General features: G+C 37.5%; 2 protein-coding genes across 4 annotated transcripts; one reads left to right on the top strand and one right to left on the bottom strand.

The window, feature by feature from the left end:
• Nucleotides 1-274: 274 nt before the first annotated feature.
• LOC104814580 (protein kinase and PP2C-like domain-containing protein) lies at nucleotides 275-4,194 on the top strand. 2 transcript variants are annotated; one of them, XM_010542807.1, is made up of 13 exons: nucleotides 275-464; nucleotides 546-663; nucleotides 811-977; nucleotides 1,161-1,228; nucleotides 1,341-1,564; nucleotides 1,744-1,795; nucleotides 2,048-2,594; nucleotides 2,739-2,808; nucleotides 2,878-3,097; nucleotides 3,176-3,280; nucleotides 3,389-3,484; nucleotides 3,583-3,784; nucleotides 3,869-4,194. In XM_010542807.1, the coding sequence occupies exons 1-12, from the start codon at nucleotides 350-352 to the stop codon at nucleotides 3,775-3,777; spliced, it is 1,977 nt and encodes a 658-aa protein (XP_010541109.1). In that variant the 5' UTR covers nucleotides 275-349; the 3' UTR covers nucleotides 3,778-3,784; nucleotides 3,869-4,194. The 2 variants fall into 2 exon arrangements, with proteins under 2 accessions (XP_010541109.1, XP_010541032.1); XM_010542730.2 differs by having other exon boundaries at nucleotides 276-464; nucleotides 3,931-4,194.
• Nucleotides 4,195-4,433: 239 nt separating this feature from the next.
• LOC104814453 (probable E3 ubiquitin-protein ligase RHC1A) lies at nucleotides 4,434-6,662 on the bottom strand. 2 transcript variants are annotated; one of them, XM_010542528.1, is made up of 2 exons: nucleotides 6,497-6,662; nucleotides 4,434-5,712 (listed from the first exon to the last, which is right to left on the bottom strand). In XM_010542528.1, the coding sequence occupies exon 2, from the start codon at nucleotides 5,607-5,609 to the stop codon at nucleotides 4,671-4,673; it is 939 nt and encodes a 312-aa protein (XP_010540830.1). In that variant the 5' UTR covers nucleotides 5,610-5,712; nucleotides 6,497-6,662; the 3' UTR covers nucleotides 4,434-4,670. The 2 variants fall into 2 exon arrangements, with proteins under 2 accessions (XP_010540830.1, XP_010540914.1); XM_010542612.2 differs by lacking the exon at nucleotides 6,497-6,662 and adding an exon at nucleotides 6,394-6,481.
• Nucleotides 6,663-11,844: the final 5,182 nt, after the last annotated feature.

Raw genomic sequence — 11,844 nt, 5'->3', positions numbered from 1 at the left:
ATATTCTCTTTTGAGAAGAGACCGAGATATTCTAACTATTGTTTTTGTCTGACTGTCTCCATCTTTCCTCGTATCAGTTTTAATTCGTAGGTTACTTGAGCGTTACGGAAAGGTACTGAAGGGATTGCTTAACTATCACGGATCAGATCGTGCCACGTGTTGGCACCTGAATCGTTCTTTTCTGAAGTGAAAAACGGCACGATGTTCAAGTGAAAACGGAATGCAGTTTCAGATTCGGGGTTGAGTGAGGGCCCTTCGTTTGATCGACTGCTGAAAAAAAAGGGCGAAGGCAAAAAACATGATTTGATCGATAGCCGTTGGTTCTTCTTCTTCTTCTTCGTGGGAGAAAATGGTGATGGAAATTGTGGAGCCAAACACCTGCGTCAGAGGATGTTGCAGCAGCAAATCCATTCCTCTTCATCTCTCTCCTTCTTCCTTCTCTCTTCTCTCCGAAATCGCTAGAGGTACTCGTCTCTCTCTCTCTCTCTCTCTCCCTCTCTCTGCGCGCAGTCATAATTCGATCGAGCTTGGGGTGTGTGTGTTAGGGTCGGAAAGTGTGGTGTACGAAGCGATTCTCGACGGCCGAAGACTGGCCGCAAAAAAACCTGTCTTGTCTACTTCCGATGATCTCAATAAGTTCCATAAGCACTTGCAGCTTCTATGGTCTCTCTCTCTCTCTCTCTATCTGCTCTATGATTTGTGCTTTTCGTTGTGCTGCTCAAGCATCTAGAGGCGGATGCTGCTGCACAATGCTGATTTCTTTCTGTCGTTTTCCTTTCTATGCTCCCGGTTGGTTTTGAACTGATGAAGCAAGCTTGATCATCCGGGTGTGGCTAACCTAGTGGCGGCACATGCCAAGCCTCCCAATTACTTGTTTTTCTTTGAGTTCTATGAATCTGGGACCCTGGCTGAGAAATTGCACGTCGAGGAGTGGTCTCCTAGCATCGATCAGGTGCTCATGATCACGCGTCAGTTAGGTATAAGTTTCGCCATTGCATTCTAAGTTGAAGGTTTTGTTAAGGTGTCTCCTCGTTTGGTGACGAATGGTCATTGCTATTAGTTTTGTGAAATCCTCCAGTGTAGTTTCAAGACAAGATCTCACACTTTTTCGTATCTATCTTTTGTTAAGTCTTCTGTTCCCTGTCTGTTTCCTTTTCCAGCAAGGGCATTGCTGTATCTCCACGACAACGGAATTGTGCATAGGGATGTGAAACCGGCCAATGTTCTTGTATTCTTCTTCCATTAATTTCAGTTTATTTTCATGTATGAGGATTTTGGTTCTGTTTCTTTGGGAAGCCTATTCATGTTCATTGAGCTAAAGTGGGAATGTCGTATTGCAGCTCGACAAGAACCTTTCTCCACATCTTGCCGACTTTGGTTTAGCAGAATATAAGAAGGATCTAAAAGAAGTTAGTCTCCAAAACTGGAGACCGTCTGGCAAGCCTACTGGCGGTTTCCACAAAAAGAATATGGTTGGAACCCTTATTTACATGGCACCAGAAATACTAAAGAAAGAGATACATACTGAGAAATCAGATGTCTATAGCTTTGGGATATTGATCAAGTAAGAATTATTGAACATTTGTAAATCATTAAATAGAAAAGTAGGAAAATTTTCTTCCTTTGGTTACTTGTATGCAGTTGGTTCCATTTCTACTTCAGCTATATAATTTTGCATGTGCTCGGCTTCTTCCAAAGGGCCTCATTTTTTTAGAAATATTTTCCCAAATTTTCACATTGCAGTGAGCTTCTAACTGGAGTTGTTCCATATACTGACCTTCGTGCAGAAGCTCAGGTTAGAATAATTTCCGCATTTCCTCTCTCTACATGAGCTTGCCCGCTTTTTCACTGGAACAATAGTTTTATGTATATGCGGTCTCTCGATTGCATCCATTTGACGGTGGTAAGCATTAGTTCAATGATCTCTGGAGTGATATATATTGCATGGAAATGTTGACTCATACACACTCATGAATGCTTGCAACTTTATATAAACCTATGCCATGCAGAACGTATATCATTTGTTTCGAATATGTATCTATGGCAGGCTCACACTGTTTTAGAGATGAATTACACAGAGCAGCAACTTACTGCTGCCATTGTGTCTTCTGGCCTGCGGCCTGCTCTTGCTGAATCGGGGTTACCTGTTCCGGAAACGTTGCTGTCTCTGATACAAAAGTGCTGGAATGCAGACCCTTTAAAACGACCTTCTTTTGAGGATATAGTTCGGGAACTAGAAACAATTTGGGAACTAAAGAGAGGAAAAGAACAAGTTCAGACCCTTGAGGAAACTTGTATTTCCTACAATGACCAGTCTGTAGACATCATTGAAAGAAAAGGAACCAGTAGGGATGCCATTAATTGGTCCATTCAGGGGGAGAGCTTCTCTAAGAAATCTTCTCTCAACAATGTCCCAGGCATAAAATTTTGGTCTGGTTCTACAGATGGTCATTTAGGATATGTCCCTGTACTTTCTTGGGGATCTTTTGCAACATGCGGAAGAAGAGAGTCCATGGAAGATACACACTTCCTTATGCCCCATATGTGCAATGAGGGAAACATTCACTTATTTGCTATCTTTGACGGTCATAGAGGTATACTAACACTGAATTTGAACCCAGGATGCATCAACTTCCAAATTCTTACTGTTTGGTCAATCCTTCTCGCATGCTTCCATTCGAAATCCTTTTTTTTACCACCAAACAAGGTATAGATAATTTCATCTGGATGACACACAGGTGCTGCAGCTGCTGAATTCTCTGCCCAAGTTTTGCCAGGATTCCTTGAAAGCTTATCCTCCACAAGCAGGTTAATGCTCCAGATGTTCCCGTTCTTTGTTATCATCTGTTTGGAACTCATTCCTATGTCTTGGTCCAGCCCTGCCGATGCACTCTTCCAAGCATTTGTTAGGACAGATTTGGCTTTCAGACACGAACTCGATTCTCATCGTCAGTCAAAGAGGGGGATACAGAGAGATTGGCATCCTGGTTGTACTGCAATTGCTGCTCTTGTGGTGGACAATAGGCTTTTCGTTGCCAATGTTGGTGACTCCAGGGCAATGATATGCCATGCTGGCCGTCCAGTCCCTCTAAGCAAGGTGAGATTGGGCAATCATTTTCCCACCATCAAAGGATCACCAACTTTTAAATAACTGAACTCTGGGAGTTGAAATTAGGTCCATCTTGCAACATGTGTCGAAGAGAGAAAACGCGTTATCGCGGAAGGCGGATGTGTTGAATGGCTAGTTGATACATGGAGAGTTGTTCCTGCTGGTCTCCAGGTTTTCCTCTATACATTATTCCCATACCATTTACCGATAGAGGAACATGAAAACCACTTTTCTCATTTAAGTTTTGTTGATATTTGGGTTAACCTTATCCTTTGGCAGGTCACCCGGTCAATAGGAGATGATGACCTGAAGCCAGCTGTGACTGCAGAACCCGAGATCACCGAGACCGTACTGTCAGCTGATGATGAGTTCTTGGTACATCAAGCCACATAACAGTTTCATATTTGATAATTCAGCGTTATCACATTCACTAACGAAGGGTGAGAGGAATAATAGGTGAAAACACGTGACAGGTAATGGCGAGCGACGGGCTGTGGGATGTGGTGAAGGAAGAGGAAGTGATTAGGATAATAAAGGATACTGTGAAGGAACCGGCGATGTGTAGCAAGAGATTAGCAACAGAGGCAGCAGAACGTGGAAGCGGAGATAACATCACTGTCATTGTTGTCTTTCTCCGTCCAGTTTCCACAGCTGAGCGTATCTTCTAGAGAGGAGGTACGTCCCCATCTTTCTGCCTTTTGATCATTACATACATACTGTCGAAAGATTATACATTCTTTCTATTTGTTATGCCAACAGTTCCATAAGAAGCGTTGGTACTTTATGTTAGACTTAATTGGGACAATGAAATAATTTAACAGAGCATCATCCTCGGTACATTATTCTAATTGTGGACGATGACCGATCATCTCTCATCATGTGGTCCAATTCGGAACTGCTGCTACAGATGCGTGGTATAGTGTTTTCGTATTCCCGTAGAATGGACAAGGGGGTGTTCTTATGTTTTGTAAAATATTTTATTTGATGTGCCATCGTATTCATGCGACCGTTGGTTACTAATAATTTGAATACTTCATCGTTGATTTTTATATTCTCATATAATAAACTACTGCAGATTTGTGATATAGTTTTTTCGTATTCTCTTATAATGGATTGCTCTTGTTCACGGGGACAGTCAAACACCAACATTTAAGGTCGAGACGTTTCGGCCTCGACAGGAATCTTGTCGGTGGCCTTTCAATATATTGTATATGTATATTTAATTATATATATATATATATGTTATTCACGTGTGTCATAAATGGAGCTTTTGAAATGTTTGGGTTATCAGATGTGATTCACAATCACACTATAAAAGAATGGATTAGAGGACACAACAAAGGACAGTTTTTTTTTAGTTTCCCGTTATTTGTGCAGACAAAAGCAGAGGAAAGAGAGACATGACAGAATGTACCCTTGGAATCACAAGCCTTTTCAAGACAGACCCATAACCATTTTTCTGAGATTTGATAATGCAGAGCCAACCATAACATGATGCAAACCAGAGTTTATATGGCAACAAAGGAAGCTTCTTTTTTATAAAAACAAAAAGCTCACCTCCTTAGTAATCGAAGGGCCATCCACTGTAGTAACCCGCCTGCGGATTTTGATGCTGTTGGTGATGGTAATGGCTCTCATCCACGGCCGATGAGCTGCTTTCATCTCCCCTGTTGTGGACGGAGCTTGAGCCCGAAGATCTGAATGGCCAGAAGTTCGAGAAAGGGTTCCTTCGCCCATTGCTACTCTCCCTTCTCGTGGTTCTGTTTTGTGAGCTCTGTGTACTCGATGGCAGTACTCTCTGCGGCAATTCTTGGCGACATACCGGGCATGAGTTATGCTGAACCAGCCATGGGATAATGCAGTCCGGGTGATAGATATGGTTGCATGGCATCTGCCTTGCTTCTGATCCGATCTCAAACTCGTCTTTGCACACAGGGCAGTTGGGGTCGGACCGGATATGCCTTTGTGTAATCTTGACGGTCGGCATTGCATCTATTGCTGATCTTGGTGCAGGTGGAGGCCCTCGACGAGCGCCAACCGATAGCTGCTCAAATAGTTCTTCGAGACCCGGCCCAAAAAAGTAATCGCCCGTGTTCCCACGTGTGATGCCAATGCCAGGTGAACCGTTGAAGAAGGCCTCGAGTGAATTATCTCCTCCAGCCAATCTTAAGGGGACTTGGCCACCGAAAATCAACAAAGGAGCAAGACTTGGGAAGTTTTCACCACCTGAGCGGAACCTTCCTCTGATTTCTCGGTCATAGTTCCTTTCAGCTAAGCGATTCCTCATAAGGGCTGAGAAAGCATCCATGAGATCAAATGTCGGATCGCGCTCTACTTCCCTGTATGGTCTAAACATGCCCAAGGGGCTGGCTGATGGCACCATATCCTCAAGCTCTTCAACAAATCCTCCTCCGCAATAGGAACAGACAGGCTCCCGGCCGTGAAGCCGAACAGCTCGCTGGCATCTGTGACACCAATGGGTATTTCGACTGCCCGACATCCTTCTTCTCTCAACAAAGAAAGAAAAGAAAAGAAAATAGCAAAATCCTTTGCTTGATGCCCTGGGAAATTTTAGTCTGCTTTATCCGGTTTCAGTTATTAGCCTGCAAAATCAGATAGATAGTAGAACTGATGACCAAACCCAATTGCTTATACCCGTTAGGTTAAGTTGGAAAGCCGAAGAGCCTTAGCAGAATCTCTCATTTCTGGCTTACCTTAGATTATTAAACACGTTCCAAGATTTGAAGAAACCTTAGGTCATACTTTAGCCAAAAAGACCGAACTTTGGAACATATGCAGCACCCAGACAGGAAGACCAAAAAGCCAGTAATGATATCCTCATGGTTTCCCTCAAGACTAAAGCCCGATTCACAGGTTTAAACCTAGAGAATTATCTACATGATATGCAATTTCAAAAACCGCTGTGCAATCATGGAGTTAGGCAACCAGAAAGCCGGCTGCTGACTAATACTATAAAAACACGGAACACAATCACCTTCAAACTCCAATCGCTTACTTTCACATAACATCAAATTACCCCCGACAGAGGATCGACAGAACAGTGCATGAAAAGCAACCCAAATGATATTAGCTACAATACACGGAGAGCAGATGCGAAACGGATAATCCGAAAAAGATCCAAATAGATAGAAACTATCAGCCGATAGATGAACAACCAGAACACAGATTACGGCAAACGCATCAAGTAGGAGATAGAGAATCCAGTACTCTAAAAGCTAAAAATTCCGAAAATAGAGCAAAAATACAAAAACAATCGTACTCACGGTAAGCAAATCCGAAGAACGAACTGAAGAAATCCAATCTGGTGATCCAAATCCAAATCCGCAGAAAATAATGGATGCGAAAGACAAATCGATCTATGATTACCTCTTCATCTAAACACCGGAAGGTGAAGAATCAAGTGGGGATTGAGATTTGACGAGGGAGAGATGCCCTAGGGAACCTCAAGCTGGAATGGATTTCGAGGGAGAAGACGAAAAGGAGCCCAACACACTCCAATTCGACTGAGCTAATTAAAGACAATGATAGCAATAATAAAAAGCAGTCACCGTAAGTAGTTGGCGATAAGAGGGAGAGGCGACGCTTCTGTACCCTCTCACGCGTGCCACGTGTTAGATTTCCGAATAAGCCCCCATTTTCTCTTTATCTACGATCCTGCCACAAACATAAAGATATACTGGTTGTGTGTGTACATAAAAATTCAGCGGAAATAAATTCTTCACGGATGCCACACTGGGAAATTAAATGTCACGGGTAAAAATTAAACTTAGCAAGCTTGATTATTCACGATACTATGTGAATGTCCTAATTTTTGTAATTCTGAAAAACTGTGTTTATTCGCATTAAATTTAAAAGATATTTTTCGTGTTTCTTTTATGTTCTCGAGCTTTCCACAACAATAAAATAGCATAAATATAGATGTAGAAATTATCTTGATCTTCTATTCGTGTCACTCACCCAAATAGTAATTTCCAATTTTTATTCGGATTCGATTATATTTAGATCCGTTTATTTCGTATTTAAAAAACTATGATTATCCAGTTTTTATATTGAATTTATTTCGATTTTTATTGATAAAAATACTAATTTTAAAAAAAAATATCAATTTTTTAAAAAAGAATTATTCGGAGTTCAATTTTTAGGTTTTAAAAAATCGAAATCATTCGTTTTTTATATTGAATTCAATTCGGTTATAATCATATGCTAGTATAGTTTCATTTAGATTAGTTTAATGATTCAACTATTAACCAAATTGATGATGCTACCTAGTTCAATAAGGTAAGGTGCCCATCCTTTGAAACGAAGCTCTGATACCATAATAGAGAAATGTTTTTCTATTATTGATAATGGGAAGAATACATCATAATATATAGCAAAATACAATAGAATATTATAGGCATAATATCTAGGGTAAATCATAACAATATTAATGATAATATTATAAGAATAATATCTTCCTATATTCCTTGGGGGATTAAGCAAAATGGGGCAACACTTTGCATGCTAAAATTAATAACCAACACTAAATTAGATGAAGCAAGGCCCTAGATATCGCGGGTTTCAGCCGGGCAGAAAAGATAAATGTGATCTCGCAACATCTAACATTGGATCCCACAAACCCCAAACCCCAAACCTGAAAGACAAAAGTAAACTTTTCATGTTTGATCCTGGCCATAACCTTGCCATATAAAGGAGGCATTACAAAACCAAAATGACAGGAAAGAGAAAGCAACAGCGAAAGCTCTAATACCTGAGAGAACTTCAATCCTATCCTGTCAAACCAGTATCGGCCCAGAACAGTTGGGCTCCACAACACGGGGGGCTCTAAGAGCTGTTGGCGTTGCCGTTTCTCACTGATACGGACAAACTGCGTGTCGTTTTAATGTGAAGGGAAGGATTGCTCTTGACGTTTTGGACTATGGAAAACGAACGGGCCGCCGGTTCATTGCCCAATTATTGTCTGTCAATCTTAAACAAAAAAAAAACAATTTATAAAGATTATATAGATTATATATATAATATTTATTGTTTGCTATTTTAATAATAATGTATATTTTATTATTTTTTAACACAATTAACCGTTCAATGCTCATGGAAAAAAAAGTAAATAGTTGTATCATATATATATATATATATATATATATATGTGTGTGTGTGTGTGTGAGTGTGTTGATTTTTTTGAATTTCTTATCTAAGATTTTGTTGGGTACATATTTTATAATGGACCAACCTAAAAAAACATTCTGAAAGGGAAGAGATTCGAGTCTCAATGTTATTTATTTCGGACACCAAGGTGTTGGAGAAATAAACAAAAAGGTTCCGCAAACGTCCAATATTTTTCATAATTAAAACAATAAAATATCTTCGTTATCTTTGCAAATCGATCGACCCTCGACAGCTTGAGTTGGCAGGCATCAGCCCATTTGTTGTTTTTTTCTTCCTAGTTTTAATATTGAATTCATTTAATACTACTTTGGGCATTAGAGATTACAAGAAAAACATATAACCATTTGATAGGAAATACCACTTATATATATATAATCCTCAAAAAAAAAAAATCTTTGATATTGAAACTTTTAATTTTAAAAATAATTAAAAAATATTTATCATATTTTTATTTTTTTCATAATATTTAAACTTGATATATGTTTTTCTAATTAGAAAACGATACAATTTATACATGGATATTAAAAACGTGTAAAATATATAGTTAGATCAGTTAAATGGGTCTATTTTGAAACATTTGTTTGAATATATATATATATACACACACACACATAACGAGATTCATCAATTAAATATCTATAGCATACTATATTTTTCACACAATTATTTATTTAGATACGTAGTCTAAGGTTTTCTATTATCGTGAGTTAATCATAATATAAATTTTTTTTCTCGAACTTCTTCGTGATTTTGCATATGTAATTTGTATATCTAACAAAAAAAAAATTACTAAAAAAGGCAGTAAGCTTATGTGACACAATCATCTAAATTTGGAAAAAAAAAATATGGCTTTACAATTAAAAAAATAAACAAATCTCCGACACAACATTCTCTCCCTCCCATGCGAAGGACCCGCTCTCCCAGGTAGAGACATTGACCAATTATGACTTCTATTCTTTTTGTGCAATGACATCTTTTTCACTATAGTATATATATATACAATGTAATACTGTTATAGTATACGATGTGATGCCATGTGGACTTGGGTTAGGTACGTTATTGATTTTGAGCATGTCCAGAATGTTTGGAAATATGATATCCAATTTATGAAATTCATATACTTGAATCTCCGATATTTGCAAGTATCTAAATTCAAATTTACATTTTTTTTATTTTTGATAAAAATATTTATTGTCGATAAAAAAAATATTCGGGTATTTCAGAAGACAATAAAGGCGTATTTTTTTAATATCTAATGTCTTATTTGAATGAACAGATTAAAAAAATCATAAACCATCTAAAAAGATTTTTTTTCCACGAGATAGTTCAACTGATAAAAGATAAAGTTAAAAAAAATTATAATCGAATTTTCATTATCTGAACTTTTCATTGAAATATAATTATATCAAACGTAAAACGCCTAAAAAACCTCCGAACTTGTAACTTGTCACTGAATAAAACTTCGAACTTGCAAATTATTGCTCTAATAAACATTTGACCGGTTTGACCACAATTTCAGGCGATCGGAAATCCACGTATTAACGGATTGCTGATGTCATTTTTTAAACTAAAATTGATAACATGTATAAGGTGACATCAACAATCCGTTAATACCTGGATTTCCGATCGCCTGAAATTGTGATCAAACCGGTAAAAAGTTTATTAGAGCAATAATTTGCAAGTTCGAGGTTTTATTTAGTGACAAGTTACAAGTTCGGCTGGATTTCCGATCGCCTGAAATTGTGATCAAACCGGTAAAAAGTTTATTAGAGCAATAATTTGCAAGTTCGAGGTTTTATTTAGTGACAAGTTACAAGTTCGGGGATTGAATGATAGTTTTTCAAGTTCAAGATTTATTTGTATATATTTTTGCAAGTTGGAGGTTTTTTAGGGGTTTTAACCTTATATCAAATATCTGATAAACTTTCAAATTATAAAAAAAAAATTGTATGAGGTCACAATAATCAGCGGTGGAAAAAGTATAAATTATAATTAACCAGTTGCAAATATAAAAAGACACGTATGACAAGGTCTGGTGTACTTGCAAATAAAAAAACGTATGAAATTATGAATTCCGAGGATTAATTTTGCAGACTTGGAAAAACATGCATTCATATTTCATATACCACTTCTCAGCTTTATTTTTTTATTTCTTAAATCAACCCTAAATATTATTGTTTTGTACGTAATCGGTCTGACTAGTGACTATGTATTTACATGATTTACTGAATAATTTTCTCGCGTTATATATATACAAATTGTTCAGGATTAAAATTCGAATGAAAAACATAGGATATGATATGCGCATTGTAAACACCTCTTTTGCATGAGGACGTAGACCTACGCGTCATGTGTCGTATTAGATTTATACGTACGTTAAGTGTATCATCTTTAAGACGAAAGGACAATAAAAATCAACTTTCGTATCCATTGTCGGCTTGATATTAATAATGGTGGTACGTAACCACTCGGAATCTGGTTAATTGTTTAATCATCGAGGTCATACAAAACACACGTAAAAAGCTTCAACAGCATATATATATATATATACTTGCGTACATATACATATATATATACACATACGTATATATACACACACAACCACACATCCTTGTATGTAAAGACACACAAAAAAAGCCATTTGGAAGAAATAATTGTCCTGACCACATTAATTCTCCCGGACGCAGAACCATGGTTTAATTGACAATTGTTTTTTTAAATAATCCCTTATCTTTTTTCATTTAACCAAGTATTATATATATATATATATATAAAGAGATCAAGTCAAATCAGGAAAGTAAGAAACAAAATATTTATATGTATATATGTAATATATTTGTATAGATATTAGAGGTATCTGTATATATAGAGAAGTTCTCAAGCATAAGCAGACACATTGTGTGTATATATCTAAACGCATCAATACAATTGAAAGCTATGTAAGGTAACATTCACTAACATCCTATAAAAAAGTTTCGGTTTCTAGTTAAATACTGCAAGTTGCTGGGATGAAAGACATCATCATCATCATCATCATCATCATCATCATCATCATCTAGTCAATTCAAATATATACCATTGCAACATGCCGATTTGCGGGGAGAGACACTGATCTTAAGATAGGGAAGAGAAAAAAGGAGCTCCCTTCAGTCCAAGCACAGAGAGAGAGGGATGAAAAAATATCTCCCGCATCATTCACACAGCCACTCGGCAGATTCAGTTCTCTACCGGGTGCTCGAGTGAATGAGTCGGCAGATACTTCTGCCCCCTTGTTTTTCCTGTCCATGTCTGGACTGAGAGAAGCTCTTTCTCTCTCATCCTCTCTCTCTCTCTCTATATATATATATACAAGATTCCAATCAGAAATATATAGGATATATGCTTCAATTATATCATATACATGATGTTCCAGTTGGTCTAAGAATGCATTGATACTGTATGAATAAAAGAAAAAGATTCGGGGTGCCTATACATACACATGATATAGATGCATATATATATATATATATATATATATATATATATATATATATATATATATATATATA

The sequence above is a fragment of the Tarenaya hassleriana genome, unplaced genomic scaffold (genome assembly GCF_000463585.1).
Source record: "Tarenaya hassleriana unplaced genomic scaffold, ASM46358v1 Cleome1, whole genome shotgun sequence".
NCBI classification, from domain to species: domain Eukaryota; kingdom Viridiplantae; phylum Streptophyta; class Magnoliopsida; order Brassicales; family Cleomaceae; genus Tarenaya; species Tarenaya hassleriana.
Note: the sequence above shows the minus strand (reverse complement) of the source record. Positions and strands in the feature narration are given on the sequence as shown.

Bases quoted from the DNA above. Each gene is read 5' to 3' on its own strand.
- LOC104814580 (XM_010542807.1), top strand. From the start codon at position 350: ATGGTGATGGAAATTGTGGAGCCAAACACCTGCGTCAGAGGATGTTGC. The intron at 978-1,160 runs GTATAAGTTTCG...TTCCTTTTCCAG, and splicing joins CATGATCACGCGTCAGTTAG to CAAGGGCATTGCTGTATCTC. The intron at 2,595-2,738 runs GTATACTAACAC...GATGACACACAG, and splicing joins TATCTTTGACGGTCATAGAG to GTGCTGCAGCTGCTGAATTC.
- LOC104814453 (XM_010542528.1), bottom strand. From the start codon at position 5,609: ATGTCGGGCAGTCGAAATACCCATTGGTGTCACAGATGCCAGCGAGCT.